At 42.5% G+C, this 24,748-nt stretch overlaps 1 protein-coding gene across 1 annotated transcript; it reads left to right on the forward strand.

The window, feature by feature from the left end:
* The first annotated feature begins 204 nt into the window (after positions 1 to 204).
* Positions 205 to 24,651, forward strand: LOC139544204 (1-acyl-sn-glycerol-3-phosphate acyltransferase alpha-like). The gene is made up of 6 exons (XM_071351070.1): positions 205 to 678; positions 7,846 to 7,979; positions 17,100 to 17,275; positions 17,616 to 17,711; positions 18,679 to 18,751; positions 18,912 to 24,651. Exons 1-6 carry the CDS (start codon positions 503 to 505, stop codon positions 19,076 to 19,078), a joined length of 822 nt encoding a protein of 273 aa, XP_071207171.1. The 5' UTR covers positions 205 to 502; the 3' UTR covers positions 19,079 to 24,651.
* Positions 24,652 to 24,748: the final 97 nt, after the last annotated feature.

Here is a 24,748-nt window from a genome sequence, read left to right on the forward strand (position 1 = left end):
TCATTAGCTGGATGTATAACTGCAGCCTGCAGGCTACCTCTGTTGAAACCGTAATGTTATTTAAAAGATATATTTTACAACTTATTTACCAGAAAAGATTAGTCACAGTACAAAGCTTGCTCTTCTACATTCCCTACTTCTGGAAACCGTTACTACAGTATTTGCTTTGGGCTGGGCTGTCATCACTGAATGTGATCTGAGAGCGGTGACCGAGGAACCATATAAGGTGCAACCGGAAACAGAAAGAAACATCGAATTCCATGTCAATTTACCTTCGGAACCTCTACATGAGGCTGCCTTTCACCATCTTTGACTGAACAGTGTTGTCCACGAGTTATATTCATCTAGAGAACGAGTCGTGCACCACCGAAGTTGCACAAGTTGTGTGTTGCCTCTTGGCAGTTGTAATGTCAGTCGGTGCCACACAGTGCTGCTAATGCTTGCACAACATTAGCTAGCACCATCAGAGACTCTTGCTGGCAGTATCAGTGGAGGAATCAGTATGGATGCGCTCTTGGTGTTCCTACTGCTGCTGGTACCACTCCTGCTATGGACCAGCAGCACTTTTGTTTTTTATTTTAAAAAGTGTTTCTACGTGGCCTATATGATGATTTTGGCTGCGATTGCTATTCCGCTTAGTATTCTGAAAAGCGGCGGCAGGGACATCGAAAACATGAGGTAAGTTCCAGGTTGTACAACAACGCGAGCCGTGCATTGCTAGCTAACGTTTGCTCATGGGAATGGAAGATGGCTACAGTAGCTAGATAGCTTGCCAAAGACTGAAATAATGCAACCGTAACATCAACATTTGTTTCTACTTTCAGAAAAGCTATTTGCAGATATTTTCACCTATTCGTTGTTGCATTTTGTAACGGACTGCGAGATGGCTATCCAGCGGTTGGTAAGAAGGCTAGCAAGCTAGCTTCAATGCATTGCCAGATGTTTGGGACTTTCTGTACAGTATCATGCGGCTAATGCTAGGTAGCTTGCTAACGTTGTCATTACATATGGCATTCAGACATGGCCTCAGGGCCCGACATTTTCGTGGCTGGATACCAGGTCGAAACATGGATCCAACAGGCGTGTTTTTTTTCTTTGCACAGATGTAAACCAACAACTGCAAAAAATGCCACTTTAATCCATGCATTGTTGTCATCGATTTTGTGTCTCAAGTCTAAACAGGACCAAGGCAAGATTGTTTTATTTTATCAGTTGGTTTAATGTCATTGGACACGGTACATTCAGTAATGTATTCAGACCCTTTGACATTTTTCAAAATGTTGTTGCTTACAGCCTTATTCAAAAATAGATTAAATAGTTTCCCCCCCCTCATCAATCTACAAACAATACCCCATAATGACATAGCAAAAACAGACATTTAGACAGTTGTACACATTTTTTTCAGTTCGTCAAATCAGTTCCTCAAATGTCTTCAATTGACTTATATCCTTATATGAAATAACTCAGTAAAATCTTTGAAATGGTTGAGTTTTACATATTTGTAAGGTGTAAATCGCAATTAAAATCGCAATTGCAACATTTGGTTCAATATCGTCCAGCCCTACAATGCAGTGTGGAAATGCAAATTAAAATGTATGAAGTTGAATTGAATAGCAATCAGAATGGAGAAATGCCCATTGAAATCACTTAGAATGTATGTGTTGCCACCAAAGGGTCACGCACTACTCCTAAAGATAATTTCTATTCTAAAACCTAAAATACAGTTAAACACTGCCTTACTGCCATTTTTTTTTAATACAGTGATATATTTTGGCCATATCGTCCAGCCCTATCTTAAACTGATGGATTTTTATTATTATTATGCAGATTAAATTTTCGCGTGGCGCGCACGTAGACTCCAGGGGGTTATTAATATCGAATTGTTACTGTGCATGTAAAAGTACTTAATGAGTAACGTTAACTTGGCTATATACAAGGGTTACCAGGTATTATATCGATGTGCAGGGGTACGAGGTATTTGATGTAGATACTGTATATACATATGACTAGGAATAGTGACAGTAACCAGTAGCAGCAGTGTAAGTGGATCAAGGGTCTATGCAGATAGTCCGGGTAGCTATTTGGTTAACTACATAACTAACTATTTAGCAGTCTAATAGCTTGGGGGTAGAAGCTGTTTAGGATCCTGTTGGTTCCAGACTTGGAGCATCGGTACCGCTTGCCGTGCAGTAGCAGAGACAACAGTGTATGACTAGGGTGGCTGGAGTCTTTGTCAATTTTTAGGGCCTTTCTCTGACACTGCCTGGTATAGAGGTCCAGGATGGCAGGGAGCTTGGCCCAGGGATGTACTGGGCACTACCCTCTGTAGAGCCTTGCGGTCGGATGCCATGCAGTTGTGATACCAAGCGGAGATGCAGCCAGTCATCATGCTGTCATTGAAGCAGCTGTAGAACTTTCTGACTATCTGAGGGACTATGCACAATCTTTTCAGCCTCCTAAGGGTGAAGAGGTGTTGTCATGCCCTCTTCATGAATGTGTTAGTGTGTTTGGACCATGATAGATCCTTAGTGATGTGGACAACGAGGAACTTGAAGCTTTCGAACCGCTCCACTACAGCCCTGTTGACGTGAATGAGGGCGTACTCGGCCCTCCATTTCCTGTAGTCCACGATCGGCTCCTTTGTCTTGCTGACGTTGAGGGAGAGGTTGTGGTGCCAGGACAACTGCCAGGTCTCTGACCTTCTCCCTATAGACTCTCATCGTCGTCAGTGATCAGGCCTACCACCGTCGTGGGTGAACATGGAGTACAAAAGGGGATTAAGCACGCACCCCTGAGGGGCCCCCGTGTTTAGGGTCAGCATTGCGGATGTGTTGTTGCCTACCCTTACCACCTGGGGGTGTCCTGTCAGGAAGACCAGGATCCAGTTGTAGAGGTAGGTGTTTAGTCCCAGGGTCCTTAGCTTAGTGATGAGCTTAGAGGGCACTATGGTGTTGAACGCTGAGCCGTAGTCAATGAACAGCAATCTCACGTAGGTGTTATTTTTATCAAAGTTGGAAAGGGCAGTGTGGCGTGCAATATTGATTGCGTCATCTGTGGATCCGTTGGGGCAGTATGTGAATTGGAGTGGGTCTCGAATGATGGTGTTGATGTGAGCCATGAGCAGCCTTTCAAAACATTTCATGGCCACAGATGTGAGTGTTAAGGGGCCATAGCCATTTAGACAGTTCCTATGCCCAAGAATGCAAAGGTAACCTATGTCAGTCAACTGGTCTGCAGGCCAGTGGGATTGGGACATATTTTACTGTGGCTAGTGAGACATGGCCGGTTGGACACAATAAGAGAGGAGTGGGGGTCATATTGTCCCTCCCTTTCAGAGTCGTGTTACCGACTGGTTGTAACTTATCTCTTCCGAAAGGTCCCCTAGAAATCAATGTATGTCTTCTCCAGCCTTGTGCTGCCTGTTGTCCTTTATGTTAGTGATAACACAACTGGCAGACTGACTTGGTTCAGTGCTTTTGGAATAACAACTGTTTCACAGCCATGTGTTCAGACCAGAAGTATTGGCTGTGGTGTCATGTTGCACCTGGCGGTATTCTCTCTTAACCCAAAGGTTTTCTGCAGCTGGCCCCTTTTCACAGTCGCCAACAAGTGTGTGTGTGTGTTTGCATGTGTGTGAGAGACAGAGAGATTGAGTGTGTGAGGGAGCGTGTGGGAAGAAGTGTAAGATGGAGATCCAGACACACAGTGACACAGACCGAGAGGGGGCAGGCCATATTAGAAAGAGTTGACTGATTCAACACGGAAGGATAGCACAGCCTGTCACGGTCATCTACCCTCAAATTGCTAGTGGGAACTGGGACTCTTGAACCTGGCTCACTCTGTGTGAATGACCCTGGTTTACAGCCCCAGGTCAAACACCCACTCAATGCTTAGTGTCTTTGAAAGCCTATAGGTTGGCCATGTTTTCCTGACAAACTAGTGCCGGTGTGTTGAGCATTATCACATGGCAAAAGGCATTTCTAGCAATTATTCTAGAATGAGACTGTTTTTGTAGTCATTTTATTCTCAGCCAGGACAGCGATGGCACTGTCTACATCCCTGTAGGAATGTTGCTGCAAGATTCCAACCTGAATCGTCACAGAGTTTTGGGATGGAAACAAATGGGATTTAGACACTGCTCAAGGGGCATGGCTTATAGATGTCAATGGTACTACAGACCTGTCAGTGCTAGTGAACCATGATGTGCTATGTAGTGTATTGCAGTGTGCTGTCAACTCTTTTCTCTGGGTTATGTCAACTGTCTCTCGGACTGCTTAGACTGGAACTTTGCACGTTTTTCTGTTGAAACTGGAACAATACTTTGGGATAGATTTGAGGTCACCCTGACCTTGCTCAATTAATATTTAAAACGCTTTGTGAAACACTTAAAGACTTTTGTCAAAGATACTGTTGGCGTTGCTCGTTTTGAAATAGTTCAAAACAAGGGTTAAAATGTGTCTTTTAGAGAGCAGTCATGCAATGACATTCAGGAGGAAACTGACAACCTAAACGCGATCATTAGAGGATAACCTTTGTGATATGTCAGTCGTTGACATTGCGATTGCAACTGAATTTAAGGCAATTTTCTTCCTCTTTACGACTGTGCTGTATGTAGTCTAATAAGAATAGCAGCTTGCCTGTTGATAGAGGCCTTGCACAATCACGCATGCTTTTGTACAAGATTGGGCGGTTTTATCGTTGTGATAGTGAGGAGATAGTGTTTTTATTCGGGTTTAAAGATCATATTTTGACATGCAGATCCAGTCTCTAGTATGCACTCATTGCACTCTACACTCATTCTTGTGACTTGAGCGGTGTTGGTCGTATTCTAAACCCACACAGGGAGGGGCCAGTTGAGAATAAAGTGGACAGTATGCTGAACGCTAGACTGGAGTAAACAGAACCACACACTTCTTCATCCTTTAGGGACAGAGGCTCTAGTCTTCCAGTAATGAAGGCCATCTGTTAGAGAGCATGCGCTGCTAGCTTTGTGTCCCGGACAGATCTGGGACTTTATGCTATGGCTGCCTTGCCCTCCTCTCTTCAGCATGATTGTTATTGCTTTCCTGACAGAGAGCCTCAGCCTACCTTAAACAGACTATGTATCTTAGTTTTTCTCATTACTGACATCTCAGGCCGGTCTACTTTGTGTAAAACTAAATAGTATTAGGGTAGAAGTAGACATAACATTGTGTTTATGATTAAATACCATTGCCTATGGTGTAGTACAGGCTATCATTATTCATATGTTACGTAGGATAGGCTATTTTATAACTGACCCCAACTCTAAGAGAACGATTTCTTTCCACTTATTATGGTTGTAAGAACAAGAACAGCAGACAAGTCTAACCATGCTATTGTATGTGATGGGGAGTCTAACCATGCTATTGTATGTGATGGGGAGTCTAACCATGCTATTGTATGTGATGGGGAGTCTAACCATGCTATTGTATGTGATGGGGAGTCTAACCATGCTATTGTATGTGATGGGGAGTCTAACCATGCTATTGTATGTGATGGGGAGTCTAACCATGCTATTGTATGTGATGGGGAGTCTAACCATGCTATTGTATGTGATGGGGAGTCTAACCATGCTATTGTATGTGATGGGGAGTCTAACCATGCTATTGTATGTGATGGTCAGGGTTTCCATTAGCTGACAATCGCTAATGAGAAGTCGATTTGAAATAAAACTGTTGCTGGCCAAAATGACTGGGAGAAAAAAGATCCCATTGCAAATTAAGGCTTTTTATTAATTGCTGGAAATACCAGTCAATATAAATACATTTGATCGTCATGCTTATTGGTCTAAAGGTTCATTTAGTGGAATTAAATTGGCCTGTGTGTATTTTCGTTACTCATCATGTATCTTATTTCTCCATCAAAACTATAACATGCGCACAGCATACAAATCAGAGGCTATTTTGAGGGAGATTTCTCAGCTGGGTGCTACTGAAGTAAAACGTGCTTTTATCAGTACGTCACAAACCACTTTACAATGTGAGCTGGAGGAAGTATGCTTTTTGAAAACATACTTAATTGTTTGAAACCTGAATGTTTTATTTTATATTATGAGGCTTGCCTTGCTTCAAAGTAGCCTATAGGCAGAATCTGACCATGGAGGCAATGATTTCATAAAGACCTCATAGGCAGTGAGTGAGTTTCAAGTTTGGGGAAGCTTACAATTTATCCTACCATTTTCTACCGTTCTGTGTGCCAGTTATGATTTTCATATGTGCATTTACTTCGAAAAGTTTCATTTCAATAATAACGTTTTCTCAATCATTTTCATGTGGTTAATCATAAAAGTCTGAATTAAATTGATAAGTCAACTAATGTTTGATCACCAGCTTCTGCCATATGGACACATTGATACACCGTGATCCATTGGCAGCTAAAGAAATGAGCGCATGGAACTCATTGTCCACAGGTCAATGCAGCAGTAGACCTATAACTTCCACTGCTCTTTCACACTGAGGATTGGCGATTATCGATGGGGAGATTGTTGGAACGTTTTTTTCAAATGGCATAATGTGAGGAACTACACTTTTAATATACACTACATGGCAAAAGTATGTGGACACTTACTCGTCGAACATCTCATTCTGAAATCATTGGCATTAATATGGAGTTGGTCCCCCCCTTGCTGCTATAAGTCTCTACTCTTCTGGGAATGCTTTCCACTGGATGGAACATTGCTGCAGGGACTTGCTTCCATTCAGCCACAAGAGTTAGTGAGGTCGGGCACTGATGCTGGGAGATTAGACCTGGCTCGCAGTCGGCGTTCCACTTCATCCCAAAGGTTTCCGATGGGGTTAAAGTCAAGGCTCTGTGCAGGCCAGTCAAGTTCTTCCACACCGATCTCAACAAACCGTTTCTGTAATGACCTCGCTTTGTGCACGGTGACATTGTCATGCTGAAACAGGAAAGGGCCTTCCCCAAACTGTTGCCACAAAGTTGGAACCACAGAATCAGCTAGAATGCCATTGTATGGTGTTGTGTTAAGATTTCCCTTCACTGGAACTAAGGGGCCGAACCATGAAAAACAGCCCCAGACCATTATTCCTCCTCCACCAAACTACAGTTGGCATTATGCATTTGGGCAGATGGCGTTCTCCTATCATCCGCCAAACCCAGATTTGTCCATCGGACTGGCAGATGGTGACGCGTGATTCATTACTCCAGAGAACGCATTTCCACTGCTCCAGAGTCTAATGGTGGCGAGCTTTACACCACTGCAGCCGACGCTTTGCGCATGGTGATCTTAGGCTTGTGTGCGGCTGTTCGGCCATGGAAATGCATATTAATGAAGCTCCCGATGAACAGTTCTTGTGCTGACGTTGCTTTCAGAGGCAGTCTAGTGAGTGCACTCGGCGGTCCTGTTCTGTGAACTTGTGTGGCCTACCACTTCGCGGCTGAGCCGTTGTTGCTCCTAGATGTTTCCACTTACAGTTGACCGGGGCAGCTCTAGCAATGCAGACATTTTACGAACTGTTGGAAAGGATGGCATCCTATGACGGTGCCACGTTGAAAATCACTGAACTCTTCAGAACGGGCCATTCTACTGCCAATGTTTGTCTATGGAGACTGCTCGGCTGTGCTCGATTTTATACACCTGTCAGCAACGGGTGTGGGCTGAAATAGCCAAATCCACAAATTTCAAGGGGTGTTCACATACACAAAATGTGTATATGTAGTGTAACTAGTCTGCTCACCTGATCACGGACTGAGCAGAACTGATTCTCTGAAACACTGCCTTTAATGTCTTTGTTTTGTTTCTAGTCACACTGTTTGACACTGAAATGGTTTTCAAATAAAGATTGAATTGATTATTGTTGTTCCCAGGGTGATCCGCGCTCTGGTTCGTCACGTGAAGTACTTCCTGGGTCTGAGGTTTGACGTGAGCGGCTTGGAACACCTGCAGACAGAGGGGCCCTACGTCATCATCTCCAACCACCAGAGCTCCCTGGACGTACTGGGTAGGAGACACACACGGATGGATGAACGCACCGACACACTCACAGATACAAGCTTACACACACACACACACACACACTTTTGAATAGGATCGAGGCGTTTCCCTGGCCTCTGAGTCTCTTCCCTCTTGTATTGAATGCAAGCACTGGGTTTCTCCCTTCTCACTAACTCCACCTTACCCTCTATAGCTCACTTCCTAAGGGAATCTTCTAGTAATGGTTTGAGTGCTGCCAGTCACAGAGCACTCTATTCTGAGAGAGGAGGATAGTGGGGATTGATACGCATGGTTTCAGTGGGCGAAGACTGACAACTGTCAGTTGGAATAGCATCACACAAGCTCCGATCACTGACATGGCTGTTTAAGTCTAAACCCAACACCGACTGTGTATCCTAACTCTAGGGCTAGACTGGTGCATGTAATCAATCAATAGCACTATTTTAAGATGGTGTATTTTGTAAATAATGTGGTTACAGATGTTTGACATTAGAGAAAGGCATGGATCAATATAAACTGCATTATGCTTGGCACCAGAGGATTGTGCAGCACGAGCCTTAATTTGTGCCATGAGGCTGACTGGCTGTATTTAGTTATTGAATGCAGAATGTGTTATGCATTTTCACATTGAAATTGATCATCTTTGGTATCCCCTCATGGGAGATTTTGTTTACATTGTAAAGGTCTTTGAATGAAATGTCTATTCAGAGAGTTGGTCAGTCAGTCTCTCCCACCATGCTGGTCAGTGAGCAGAGGATAGGAATTCTTAGTATGTCTCCTACTGGATACTCATAGGGCCTAGGTTGTGTTCTTAGTGTGTCACATTGATTTAAGTGTGTGTGGGGGGGGGGGGTTTAACTTTAACAACTAGCTGGAGGAGTCAGTGTGTATGTGTCTTGGTGGTGACTGAATGATATGAGCTGGCTGCAAGCCAGGAGACTGACAGCAGGAATGTAAGGGAGGGGGAGGGAGGGAGGGAGCGAGGGAGCGAGCGTGTGGGAGAGAGAAGGTGATTGTGTCTGACAGCGGGAGGGAGAGAAGGAGTGTGACATTGAGGAAGAAGGAGAGAGGTGCTTCATTAGAGCTGAGAACACACTGCAGGAGGCTGATGGCTGATCTAGGGTCGGAGTTACCATACCAACCTCCCATAATAGATAATCTACTGAACTACTGCTCCACCCACTGATCCCAATCCTCATGAACAACCGCGACCTTCTGTCCCTATCTTCACACCCCATGAACAACCCCGACCTTCTGTCCCTAGCTTCGCACCCCATGAACAACCCCGACCTTCTGTCCCTAGCTTCGCACCCCATGAACAACCTGGCTTACTGTCCCTAGCTTCGCACCCCATGAACAACCCGACCTTCTGTCCCTAGCTTCGCACCTCATGAACAACCCGACCTTCTGTCCCTAGCTTCGCACCCCATGAACAACCCGACCTTCTGTCCCTAGCTTCGCACCTCATGAACAACCCCGACCTTCTGTCCCTAGCTTCGCACCCCATGAACAACCCCGACCTTCTGTCCCTAGCTTCGCACCCCATGAACAACCCCGACCTTCTGTCCCTAGCTTCGCACCCCATGAACAACCCCGACCTTCTGTCCCTAGCTTCCCACCCCATGAACAACCCCGACCTTCTGTCCCTAGCTTCGCACCCCATGAACAACCCCGACCTTCTGTCCCTAGATTCGCACCCCATGAACAACCCCGACCTTCTGTCCCTAGCTTCCCACCCCATGAACAACCCCGACCTTCTGTACCTATTTTCGCACCCCATGAACAACCTGGCTTACTGTCCCTAGCTTCACACCCCATGAACAACCCCGACCTTCTGTCCCTAGCTTCGCACCCCATGAACAACCCCGACCTTCTGTCCCTAGCTTCGCACCCCATGAACAACCTGGCTTACTGTCCCTAGCTTCACACCCCATGAACAACCCCGACCTTCTGTCCCTATCTTCGCACCCCATGAACAACCTGGCTTACTGTCCCTAGCTTCCCTCCTCATGAACAACCCCGGCCTTTTGCCTCTAGCTTCTCTCTCTGCTCCTGGCCTCAAAGAGCACTTTGTTGGGCCAACTGGGTTGACAGGACACCAAAACAAACAACCATCCAGACACATGCCAGCGATACAGACCAGACTCGCTCAAATGATCAATACACTACTGATTACATTGGCTACAGACAACTCTCTAGGGCTCACCCTATTTAGTCGACTGGTCGACTGTTTGGTGGATAGGCTGTTGGGCCCAGACTGATAATTTTTGATTGACACCTGTCTGTGGACTAATCCATTGTGTAGGCCACGGGGATGGCTCACCAGTAGTACAGGTACCGTTAATTCCCATCATTTCTAATTACAATGTTTCTTTGGTTACCGGAACTTCTGTTAATGCATTCAATTTATTATTAGTCTTTTACAGTTGTCATTGTCGGGAGTGGACACGTTGTTTGCAGAGCACACAACCTAGGCTACACACGTTTTACACAACCTAGGCTACACACGTTTTACACAACCTAGGCTACACACGTTTTACACAACATAGGCTACACTTGTTTTATTTCATTCCATTTAATAGTTGTCAATTTATGAATTGTTTCGTTTTGGAGCGCTTCTCTCAATGTTGAGTAAGGAAGCGCACCTGATTATGCGCAGAAGTAGGCCTAGGCTACCTAGCCTGTGCGCAAATGTATGTTTATAGATGTGCCCATTTGGGGATCTGATAATATTTCTGAGTGTCTTGACTCACCAACACTAATGAGCTGTGGCGCTTCTCAAAGTAATTTCTTCTTCACATCAAACGGCAAGTAAACAAAGTATGTTTTTACATCCATTGAGAATGACAATAGTTCCTCAATGTAGCCTATTTGAACCTTTCCAGCCCTCTCCCTTTCAATAACCACTCAGGGTGAAAGGGGAAAAGAAAGTCCTGATCTGGTGGAAAGTCATAAGAGACCTACCTGTTTACTTCTTATCCCTTGCACTAATAACCTACAGCTGTGTCTGTCTGGATCTCACTGGCACTGGAAAATCTGAGGTTCCAGAATATTCTATACAATGCTGCAAGTTTGTTAGTGCAAGCTTGTGGCTGGACCAATTTGATAGTTAATACAATGCTTCATGTTCCTTGCAGACAGGCCATGATGTGATTTATTTTTATCAGGATATTTTCTATCTGTAGGCTGCATTGTTTTTATTTGTTGGCTTTATATAGGCAATCTTTCATAGTTTCATAGGCAATAAGTTACTTTTAGATAGAATTTGTATTAATCACATGACTGATTTTGAGATACAAAGACTTTAATATAAAGAAATTAAACTGTTCCACGAATATGTTCACATGAAAATCATAACTGGCACACAGATCGATAGAAATGGTAAGCAGGGATGCAAACTAGTAATCTTTTCGGTGAAATTTGCCATTTTGAATCCAAATTTGGTGACCTACGTGAATCGTGTAGATCCGATGAGAAAAGTTCGGGGGGGGGAGGGGCTTTGGATCACTACTGGCTGTAAGCGAACGAGTGATGCGTGTATTAAAGCGATACTGTCTGTATCCAAGGCTCAGCCAATCCTTCACATAACAGAATGCAGCACGCGACTGAAGAGAGAAGAGACAACCAATTTGCTAATTACAGAATCAGCGAGCGCTCTGGAAAGACAGCAGTCGGTTGTAAAGGCAGTTTGCCGAACGATAACAGAGGTAGGTGAGAAGCCTGACCATGGAGACGGGGGTGAGAAGGTGATGAAGTGTACTTCATGAGCTGTAACCGAAAAACAACTGGCATTTGGAAAGTTTTGGTTAGGGAGAAAGTGTGGTGGAACAATATTGTTAGCATTATTAAGTATCTTGCTATAGTAGCTGGATCAAATTCTCTGTTAGCTAGCCAGAGAAAATTAGCTGGCTAATAAAGTCCGACAGCTAGCTAGCTAACGTTACAACGTCAGATGAGCTAACGTTAGTAACCTAACCAATTTGCTATACTATTAACGTTAACTGGTATACAACTCCTTGCCGTTCCTCAAGTTAACGCATTAGTTGCTTCCTGCCTGGACCCTGGCAATCTGTGTAAAATGTTAACTAGCTAACGAACTAACTACTATCTGTGAACTAATGTTTTGCCTCTACAGTATGTGGTTAATTTTCAGAATGAGAGCATTAGGTGAAAATGAGGTCGTTGCTTGTTAAACAAGTGGATTCAGGGATAAAGTGGAGCTGGAGCTGGGCCTGGCTTATGCTGGATGCCAATAGAGGTGAAAGAAACACCACACACTTTCCCTCTTTCAATATAGTGGATAAAAAGGGGTATGCCAGGTGTACTCTGCCTGAAAGATCAATTATGCCAACAAAGGGTATCATGCTCTACTGGCACTTTCTACCTGTGGACATCTGTTGTACAATGTAATAACGTGCAGTGTAGCCCAAAGATATTGCTTTTGTTTTCTTGAACTTGAAAGTAACACCTTTGGGATTTGAGGGGGATTATTAAATGTTTTACTCAGTGAATGTTATTTTTGCATACATGTAGCCTTGTGCACTTGATCGATGTCTATAGTGGCCACTATAATAGAGCAAAAATGGAATGCCTGTTTGTTTCATTCTATTTCTACTTTTAAGATGTTTTTTCCCCAAGTGCAGTATTTAGATGTGTGTGTGGTCACAAACATTCTATTATAAAGGCTGTCATGTCTAACTGTAATATTAATGTGTTTGTTTGTCAAGACTTGAGTGTCATTTGCAGTGAAGTCTAGGCAACAAATGACATTGGATTGCTTTCCTTAATTTATTTTAGCTGTGAGTTAGGTTCACATTAACCACTTTTTATGTTACACACAGACTGATCATGTACACCGTATTCTTTGTTTAATTAGTTAAAACCTGGGATTTGTTTGCATGTTTCAGTGCAAAAAAAGTGTCACCTTTTTGGGCCCTCACCAGTTTGCATCCCAACTTAAAGCATCAGACAAGCGCCGTAGCCTACATATAGTTGATTTTATTAAAATGCATAGGGTGTGTCTACATATCGAAAATTGGCACTCCAAATGGAAAAGGTTGCCGACCCCTGGTGTAGCCTATTAGCGGCCACTTCAGTAGCCTAATGACAGAATCTGCGAAGGCAAGCAGCAGCTGGAGGAGGTGGGTCGGGAACAGGTTTTCTTTCTTCTGGTTAGGCGATCTTGATTTCTGGCTCCCTCTTGAGTCCTTTGTGTGTCTGATTTTAAATAATGACGTCTGCTTAAAGCATCAGACAAGCTCCGTAGCCTACATATAGTTGATTTTATTAAACTGCATAGGGTGTGTCTACATATCGAAAAATACAAGTTAAATTTTTGACCAGTCGAAGGAACAGACGACTCTTGGTCGACCCAAGATTATTATTTTTTGTCGGGGACAGCCCTATAACTCTTACTACAAGGCATGGCAACTTGACCCAGTACCAAATTCCAGACCAATCAAATGTGAAACTTTACTGATTTGTATCAGCCACCTCAAACAAATACAGGGCTCTACAGTGTGACCATTTTACTCGCCTATGTGCCTAAATATTTTATTTAGGAGCACCATTCTAGCTTTAAAGGGTAGGTAGCATGAGTTTTTACTCACCAATTTAACAGTGTGGTCAAAGATGTAGTAACTTAGTTATAGTCACGATCTGGTTACCTATAAGTACAAACATGTTTTGGGGTTATTACATATTTATGAACTTATTTCCAGATCACTTCTAAACGACCTACAATGCACTTTCTCAACGTCGTATGGAAGATCTACTGTGGCTACATAGTTTGTAGGCTAGCTTGGTAGCTAGCTCAAGGTGGCTTACGTTAGCCACACCTCATGCTATTCATGGCTTTGTGGCTGTTATCTACTGGGAACCTGTTAGTAAGGCAGGCTCTGGTGCTATCTTGCCGTGAGCTCAAAATGTAAGAGAATCATGCCTGCTTTCTCTTTGTGTAGTACCTCGTCTGTTTTCCTTTTTGTTTGAACTTTTCGGCATGTTCTCTGTGAAGTAGGCTATGGGAGTTTTGTGAATTTTTATACCTTGGCTTGGTCCTAGCGCACTGAATAAATAAAACACAGAAATGTAGTTATAAGAAAAGCACAAACATTAAAATTCCCATTACAGCATGTTTGTGCAACGGTATCTTATCAGAGAGAAATAGGCGAAGCATTAATATGTTGGCTAGATAGCTAGCTAACTACATGAAGTAAGGGTCACCTGGAAACACTGACCAACACTTTGGTTCCTACCCTGTGAATAATTCCTCCCTGGTTTATTCATTGGTCCTGCCCACGATATTCCAACTATATAATTAGAATAATCATATTTACAACAGATCACCAATTAACTAGGAATGTATATTTTTTGCAAACATCATAATGTGTGGAAATGATAATAGAAATGCAGAGATTGATTGAAAATGCTGAATATTATTTTTGTTTGGAGTTGGATTGAAAAGTATAAGTGGAGAAAGCCCCATTGATAATTTGTGTTGCCACCCTAGGGTCATGAACAAATCATAAAGCATATTTAGAACTTTTATAGCCACCCTCTGCCTCGATGACAGCTTTGCACACTCTTGGCATTCTCTCAACCAGCTTCACCTGGATTGCTTTTACAACCGTCTTGAAGTAGTTCCTACATATGCTGAGCACTTGTTGGCTGCTTTTCCTTCACTCGGTGGTCCAACTCATCCCAAACCATCTCGATTGGGTTTGATCTCTGCAACATGGTTGCCATGAAAAACCTTTGAATGAGTAGGTGTCCAAACTTTTTTGACTGGTACTGTGTGAACATCAGATGCAAATCTGTATTCCCAGTCATGTGAAATCCATAGACTAAGGCCTAATGAATTTATTTCAATTGACTGATTTCTTTATATGAACTGTGTAACTCAGTAAATTGAAATTGTTGCATGTTACATTTATGTTCGGTGTACATATTTTTATACCATGGCATTGTTGAATAATTTTTTTCAGATTTGCTTGAAGTGCATTCTAGAGCATGCACAATTTTCCTATAACACACAGTATATCAAGCACGGAATAATTGAATGGCAATAGTTCATTGTCACCAGCAAGTGTACACATTTCTGGGGCAAATGTGACATTGTACCATGGCTATAATTTAACAGAGTCTGGAATATGTAAGGGATAATCAACAAGGGGCCCCGGGTGGCGCAGTGGTCTAGAGCACTGCATCGCAGTGCTATGCTGCGCCACCAGAGTCTGGGTTCGCGCCCAGGCTCTGTCGCAGCCGGCCGCGACCGGGAGGTCCGTGGGGCGACGCACAATTGGCTTAGCGTCGTCCGGGTTAGGGAGGGTTTGGCCGGTAGGGATATCCTTGTCTCATCGCGCTCCAGCGACTCCTGTGGCGGGCCGGGCGCAGTGCGCGCTAACCGAGGGGGCGGGTGCACGGTGTTTCCTCCGACACATTGGTGCGGCTGGCTTCCGGGTTGGAGGCGCGCTGTGTTAAGAAGCAGTGCGGCTAGGTTGGGTTGTGCTTCGGAGGACGCATGACTTTCGACCTTCGTCTCTCCCGAGCCCGTACGGGAGTTGTAGCGATGAGACAAGATAGTAATTACTAGCGATTGGATACCACGAAAAATTGGGGAGAAAAGGGGATAAAATCTATAAAAAAAAAAAAAAAAAAAAAATCAACAAGGGGCTATGGGTCCTCTGGAAAGTAATGCAACTCTGTGGATGGTTAGTTCTACTCCGTTAGTGCGTTGTCGAACAAACCTATGTTATTCATTATTTTCCATAAAACACATCCCCTCGTTGATAATCCCTTACATATTCCAGACTTTGACATCGCTCCTTCTGATGTTTCTTAATTTATTTTCTATTTTGGGGATTTGTTTGTATTCTTAGATGTTACTGCACTGTTGAAGAAAGAACCATAAGCATTTCGCTGCACATTTTGATAATGTGTACACGACCAATAACATTTTGATTAATTTGTTTTAAAGGCCCAAGTCTAATCAGACCACTGTGCATTAAAGGCCTAACACGGAACCCAAACCGGCTGGGTGCGTGCGCAATCGTGCATACATTTATTTTGTCCCCCTACACCAAACGCGATCAGGACACGCAGGTTAAAATATCAAAACAAACTCTGAACCAATTACATTTAATTTGGGGACAGGACGAAAAGCATTAAACATTTATGGCAATTTAGCTAGTTAGCTTGCACTTGCTAGCTAATTTGTCCTGGGATATAAACATTAAGTTGTTATTTTACCTGAAATGCACAAGGTCCTCTACTCTGACAATTAATCCACACAAACGGTCAACCAAATTGTTTCTAATCATCTCTGCTCCTGGTTGAACTTATATGGTGATCTTCTTCTTCTCATCTTTGAACTTATATGGTGATTGGCATCTAAACTTTCATAGTATTACCACGACGACTGGCAACACAGTTTGTCTTTCAATCACCCACATGGGTATAACCAATGAGGAGATGGCACGTGGGTACCTGCTTCTATAAACCAATGAGGAGATGGGAGAGGCAGGACTTGCAGCGCGATCTGCGTCAGAAATAGAAAGGACTTCTATTTTAGCCCTTGGCAACGCAGACGCTCGCGATCAGTGTGGGTGCAATAATTGAATAACATAGATTTCTAAATGTATTTTGCATCGCTCGCACAAGCTACGTGAGCGGTGTAGTCAGGGTATTGGTCTCATTCCAAATCATTCAGTGGTGTCAATGAAATCATTGTGGAAAACTGTTAATTCAGTTACATGCATGGTTGGTTCTTAAGTTTTAGATTCAACCAAACATGATGAAGATTTCATACAGATGAAATATCCCAGCAATCAGATCTTAAAGATCCTTGAATGCTTCATTTACACAGGCAGCCCAATTTTTATATTTTTTCACTAATTGGTCTTTTGACCAATCAAAACACATCTTTTCACATCAGCTCTTTTTCAGTGCTGATCTGAGTGGTCCAAAGACTAATTAGTGAAAAAAATATTGGGCTGCCTGTGTAAATGCCTGACAGATCTAATAGGCTTGATCCTATCCATTTAACAGATCCTCTCAAAGATCATGTTCTCCCTCAGGTCTAATGGAGGTCCTGTAACAGATCCACTAACAGATCCTTTCCAACCCCCAGGTCTAATGGAGGTCCTCCCAGATCGCTGCACCATGGTTGCCAAGAAGGAGCTGGTGTACGCTGGCACTGTGGGCATCGTGTGCTGGCTGGGCGGCATCGTCTTCATCAACCGCAAGAAGACAAGAGACGCCAAGAGTGTCATGGCCGATGCTGCCAAGACCATGCTGGATGACCAGGTAATTCAACAGGACAAACCTATTGGACCGGATTAATTCGGAAACCCGTGCTGTGCTCTGGAGCCTTCCAATCTAAAGACTAACTCCATTCTGAAAGCCCAATAATGTATGATAGGGAGTGACATACTGTTAGATCATAAGACTTTGAACAACAAATTAATTTCATTCCCAAGCCAGTATATCCTGAAACTTAACCCAAGTTTGAATACTTGATATTTGTTTTTTTCTATGCTTATTTCTGGTTTAGTGTCTAGACCTTTCTCCACCACTGATATTTAAATACTGTTTCCATGCTTCCACATAGGCCTCACCTTTGACCCCTAACCTTTGCCCCCTGTAGATCCGTCTGTGGGTGTTCCCGGAGGGTACGCGGAACCAGAGGGGCGACCTGCTGCCCTTCAAGAAGGGAGCCTTCCACCTGGCAGTGCAAGCGCAAGTGAGCCACAGGGCCGTGTGTGTGCGTGCATGCCTCTATTCCAGTGTTCACAAGGGGGACCTAACAACCTAGCATGGATACTGACTGAACATCATATGAATTGCAGAGGACATTTTCACTACCTTTGGCATAGATGGAAGACAAAGAGAGCCAGAGTAAGAGAGACTGAGAGAAGCAAAGACAGAGGGAGCAATACAGTGGGAGAGAGAGACCCAGAGAGCCTAATGGAAAGGGTTTCTAAGGTTAAAGATGGAGGGTGATATAGGATGAGTGTTGGGGAGAATGAAAGACGGAGGGAGACGGGTGACATAAATGTAAAGAACAACGTTACATGAAACAGAGCCAGACCGACACCGCAGGTTCACTCCAGGTTATGAGGTGTCGAAGTGTGTGTTTATTGTACAGTCTGTCTGTGTAGCCTGTATTCAATGTAGACCTTGTGCGCCTGCATGCGCAAAGGTTGTGTGTAGATATGTATCAGTGGATAAATCTGAGAAACAGACGGAACACAGTTAATATGGACCAGCAGGTCTTGGTTACTAACACAGAAATGTCTAAGGAAGGGTCAACTCAAAACCCTAATCCGTATAGTAGATCTCTGCAGAATGGTGTATATTTGTGTTTCCCATATCATTAACACATGACTTGTGCTCCAATGCAGAGCTAACGATATCTCTAGGTAGGGCTGGAGGAGATGGTGCATGTGCGTGCGTGCCCATAGATATGTGTACCGACAGTCTGTGTAGGCCAGTCAGCCATGCATGTCTTTGTCTGTGTGTTCATGTTTGTCTTTGTCTTGCCTGAGGGAGGGAAGCATCCTTAAAAAGTAGATTAGTCTTGTTGGTTTGTGATCTTGGAAAAAATAATGGTATTTTGGTACCCTGGGCTTAAATCGAATGTGGAACGAACTGTCATGGTAATTCTATTTCTTGCTTCTCTCTCTTTCTTGCTTCTGTCTCTGTTCCAGGCTCCTATCATTCCCATCGTGTTCTCCTCCTACAGTAACTTCTATCTACGGAAAGAAAAGCAGTTCAACTCAGGTACAGATGTTTGTAGTTCATATTGAAAAGGGGTTATCCAGCTACTCTTGACGTTAATGGCTCATATTATTTATCGAAAGAAGTTGTCCTTTGCTTCCATGCAGACACGATGATGAGGGTTGTTGTGATGATATTGATGTTTATGCTATGCTCTAACAAGGGACCATCACACTGAAGATCCTTCCGAAGATTGAGACGAAGGGCATGACGTCAGACGACGTGGCCGACCTCTCCGACAAGTCCTACGACCTCATGCGCTCCGTCTTCCTAGACATCTCTGGCTCTGCCTCCGTAACCCAGAGCAACGGGCCCTCCTTGCACCACTAAACATGAACAACCTCCCTCCTCATTTTCCTGTCCAAGAAACCAAACTCTCCCCCCCCCCCCCCCCTCTTCTTTCCCCTCCACATAGTCCCAGCTCCCTACCGTCCTACTTACAAATTAAGTCAAATATATTGGCACCCTCGCACTTTACAATGGCGCAGAATGTTCTGTTTTCAAAACTGGTTGAATGGCTGTCTTACCCTTAAGGCACCTGCAACTTACCACGGGTGAGAGAAATGACACCGAAACAAGACAATTGCTTCCAACCAACCAAATTAATTTTTAATAATTTAGTTCAGGCAATCTTTTTTTACTTTTGAAGTGAAAAATCTCAATTTTAGAAGAAAAATGTATTGGTCCTGTGCAGTTGTAAATCAAACAAATACATGTGTTTACACCAAATGTTTTTAAAATGTCAACTTATCTTAAAAGACATAGTGAATCGTGCAAGGGTGCCAATATATTTGAGTGTATCTCTACCAGGACAGAACGCACACACCGGGTCTACGTCATGAACTCTTCTCTGTTTTCTGATGTGTTGGCCTGGTCCAGGTTGGTTCCTGGTCTGACCCAGCCTAGTACATTCCAGCCCTGACCTCTCACTGCAGCAGCTCTGTTTGATCTGCAGGTTAGAATGGTATGGATGTGATGTGGGTTCATCATGCATTCCTTTTGGATAGCTCTGTTGTTCACCATTTGTTTTGTTTATCTGTTTTTAAGTGGCTTTATGGTTGTCTGATTTTATGGCAGTAGTTGTGCTTTCGCTTGTTTCCCTCTCCCTTCCTCCGGCTTGACTTTAGATTTTCGTAAATGTCGCCAGTGGATATTTATACCTTCTTCTGGTGCTGCCTAACCTTTTTTCTTAATGCGCTCTCAGACACGCACAACACACAACCACCCTGCTTTAACATGCACACACAACAGTTCCCCCTGCTCAACACCACATCCCACCCAACCCCAGTGTATCCTCCCCTGTTCTGCATTCCAGCCTATTGTCTCTGTGAAGAAGAGGGGGACCTGGGGGACCATGGGACCTGGGGGACCATGGGGTCTGGGGGACCAGGGGGTCTGGAGGTGGAGGGCAACAGAGGAACGAGATGAGATCAACAGTAGTAGACTTAGGGACTTGTTCCTTATCTGTGTCTCAGTGGAATCCACTCTATATTGTTACTTACTTACATACATACCAACCACACTGGCTTCTCAACCACCTTATCACAATAGCTCAATGATATACTGTACCATGCCTGATATACTGTACCATGATATACTGTACCATGCCTGATATACTGTACCATGCCTGATATACTGTACCATGCCTGATATACTGTACCATGATATAATGTACCATGCCTGATATACTGTACCATGATATACTGTACCATGATATAATGTACCATGCCTGATATACTGTACCATGATATACTGTACCATGATATACTGTACCATGCCTGATATACTGTACCATGATATACTGTACCATGCCTTATATACGGTACCATGATATACTGTACCATGCCTTATATACGGTACCATGATATAATGTACCATGCCTGATATACTGTACCATGATATACTGTACCATGCATGATATACTGTACCATGCATGATATGTACCATGATATACTGTACCATGCCTTATATACGGTACAATGATATAATGTACCATGCCTGATATACGGTACCATGATATACTGTACCATGCATGATATGTACCATGATATACTGTACCATGATATAATGTACCATGCCTGATATACTGTACCATGATATACTGTACCATGCATGATATACTGTACCATGCATGATATGTACCATGATATACGCTACCATGCCTTATATACGGTACCATGATATACTGTACCATGATATAATGTACCATGCCTGATATACTGTACCATGATATACTGTACCATGCCTGATATACTGTACCATGATATACTGTACCATGCCTGATATACTGTACCATGATATACTGTACCATGATATACAGTACCATGCCTGATATACTGTACCATGATATACAGTACCATGCCTGATATACTGTACCATGATATACTGTACCATGCCTGATATACTGTACCATGATATACAGTACCATGCCTGATATACTGTACCACGCCAAACAACAAGGGATACAACGAAGACAAGAACCATCCTCAGTGAATTCTTGGACTTTACTGGACTTATCAGTTTCCAAACGTTGTGCATTTTTGGTGTACTACACAGATTTTCTTCATTCTTATTTTCTATCCGCCTAAGAAATAACCTGCATGTAACATTGAGCGAAGTGTTGTTTTTTCAGCTGTGTTCTATATTTCTCTTTATTTATATCTACATCGTATGGTCTTGTGTTAATTTTTTTAATGTGACTTTTATGTCTTAAAGTTCTGTTCTTCGTGCATGGAGAACCTATTTAAGATGTATAAAAGGTGATTTTTATGAAGTGCGATGTCCAACTGTTCAATCTAAACTGCTCCAAAGTGTAAGAGTTCTAGGATGTATTCATTACATCTTGCAACGGATACCGTTTTAAGAGCCAAACAAAGCAAATGGAGCAAACTGAATGAAACGGAGGGACCTACTTGAATTTGTCTAATAGGAACTCTGGTTTTTGTTGGAAAAAGTGTGCTAGTGCTTTAACAGTAACACATTGGGAAGTGATCTAGATGTAACACGGGTACAGTACAAAGTGTTCTATTGAGGGCAGTGTTTTAAATGTAACACGGTGATCTGTTAGTGATTGATCGGTTTTATGGTTTCCAATGGAAAGTCTGGAGTCCTTGCTGCACTGCGGAGACGATGGTATCGTGATGATATCAGGAGTCTGATCATCTGATCTTGTTTGATGTGGTTAAGTTTTGTTTTAATGTTAATCTTGAGTTTTTACTAACTACTTATAAACCCTGCTTGTCCCAGCCTACACCCCAAAAACACATCTCAGAAGAGGTGAATCAAATTCTCCTCAAACTGAACACCAACCTGTATTTTGGTAACCATCATGATAGCAGTCCCCATAGTTATGTTACATAAACCCTAATATGTTGTACAATTTTTTCCCCCCCCAGTAAATTATCAATTGCTAAAACAATCGCTGCATCTTAACAGCACAGTAACATTTATTAGCTAAGTCTTGTGCATTCTTTGCCTGGCCAAATGTTCCTTATTGTTACATGGTAATAACTATACTGAACAAAAATATAAATGCAACATGCAACAATTTTAAAGATTTTACTGAATTACAGTTCATAGAAGGAAATCAGGAAATAAAATCATTAGGCACTAATTTATGGCTTTCACATGACTGGGCAGGGGCACAGCCAGTTGTGAGCCAGTTGTACATACTGCCAAATTCTCTAAATCGACATTAGAGGTGGCTTATGGTGGAGAAATGAACATTCAATTCCCTGGCAAGAGCTGTTGGACGTTCCTGCAGTCAGCATGCTAATTGCATGTTTCCTCATCTTGACACATCTGTGGTATCGTGTTGTGACAACTGCACATTTTAGTGGCCTTTTATTGTCCTCAGCACAAGGTGTACCTGTGTAATGATCATGCTGTTTAATTAGCTTCTTGATATGCCACACCTGTCACGTGGACAAATTACCTTGACAATTTAGAAATGCTCACTAATAGGGATGTAAACAAATTTGCGCTCAAAATTTGAGAGACAAGCTTTTTGTGCCAATGGAACAGTTCTGGGATATTTTATTTCAGTTCATGACACATGGGACCAACACTTTGCATGTTACATTTAATATTTTTGTTCAGTATAGAAGGGCTGCTGTCAGAGTGGTTACCTTGGCTTTATACTTGATAAACTGGTGCTTTTCCTAATTATAGGGGAATGGGGAAGAGGGATACACGCATAGATGTCTATCAATACATACTGTGGTTTTCTGATCAATTATGATACCCAAAACAGAACTGAGAATATTACATTTTGTTTTTATCGATGGATGGTGTATGATATGTAGAACTCTGACTGTGGGGAAAAGGCGTGGTCTATTTTTAAAGGAAGCGAGGAATTGGCTGAACATTTTTGGCCTTGTATTCAAGGTAGTAATAATCAAAGTTGGGATTGAAGTTCGTAAACTTGTGAGAGGTTTTATATTCTGTAATTAGTAGACAGATGACTGGAGTGACTGAAATACTTTTAATGTATGGCAACGCAGCTTCTTATAATTTGTATCCAGATCTTGACATTTTTAATATTCACTGCCTTTACATTACAGTTGGCTAAAATGACGTCGCTTGAAGCTTTTTGCCTGTCAAAAACACCGGTCTGAGAATGTATTTCAGGATTATTTGTGTACTACTTATTGCATTTAACTCTTTTTATTTTTCAATCTTTTTTAAATTTTAAGTATAACTTATTTCAATGGAATGTTGTTTTGCATACAGTTGGTTTCTGACACAAAGAAATGTCAATGATTCATTGTTTTTATTTAAAATGAAGGTAAAGTAATTGAACACTTAATTTTATCTCCAGCATTTTTCTTTCTTGTGCACCCAAACTTTCTGAGGAACATGGTTGAGGGTCAATCAATTTAAATTCAGTCAATCCAAAAAACATCTACTTCAATTATCCTCAGTGCTTCTCTGAAACATGTTTAATTAGAATTTCAGTTTACTTCCTGAATTGACTGAATTGATTAACTCCAACCCTGTTGAGCCGCTTATGCTGTAGAAGTGAAAACATCTATGCTTTGTCTGGTAATAACCCTGTATACGAGGCCTCTTCATAGTCAATTGGCTACAGTAGCTTTACCGGCACCTGCTGGGCTTTTGGCTTACTTGGTTCTGAGGAGTAAATCAACTCAAGGCTCGGGCTTTCCTCATGTCCTTGAAGGCCAGTACCACCATGTAAGGAATATACAAACGCCAGTTGGTCTGAAGATATCAAATACATCTGTGACATTCATTTTTGTTAATAGAAGTATATATTAACAATAGTAAGCCTTTCATGGTTGTTATCTTAATGCAGTGGTGTCTTTTTAAAAATCTTACAGAGGTTTGAATGTTCATCAAAGATGCTACCAAATTGGTTTCAACCAAATGTATACTGTCATTGATTTTTAGACAATGGTCAATAGTTAGCCTATTAATCTTTTTATGATTATTTTCATGATGTTTTGTAGCTTAACTTTCTAGTGTGTCAGCTAAAAGCGTCATTGACTCAATGACGATCATATGTTAACTCAACAGGCTCTGCAGCACTACTTTGGAGAGCCTGGTTGGTTGATCTGGCTGTTTACAAAATTATTTAAGATTTTAAAGTATTCTAAATATGAATAAAGCACTTTTCATGTTGAGTTTGTGGTTATATTTAAAAAGAAAAAATCTTATCAAAATATTCTATGAATTTCACCAAAGCAATTAAAGTGTAATCTGTTGGCTTTAGATGACTATGACGCATTGAGCTGGCCAAGGCGTCTTGTCTTATGACATCCTGCTGAGCTGTCTGTGTGGCCTAGACGTACACACACGACAACAGAAGCCCATTGTAGTGTTTCTTGATTAAACATGTTTGATGAATTCTTTGGAAAATAATAAATGTCATTTTTATTTCTTAAGGAGCTGTTGTAGTGCTTTATTGCTGTGTGTTTCCTAGCCGTGGAGACCCAGGCTTTGCAGATGGGATTTGGACCACGCATGACTGTTTCTTAACTC

This window comes from Salvelinus alpinus, chromosome 18, assembly GCF_045679555.1.
Source record: "Salvelinus alpinus chromosome 18, SLU_Salpinus.1, whole genome shotgun sequence".
NCBI classification, from domain to species: Eukaryota; Metazoa; Chordata; class Actinopteri; order Salmoniformes; family Salmonidae; genus Salvelinus; species Salvelinus alpinus.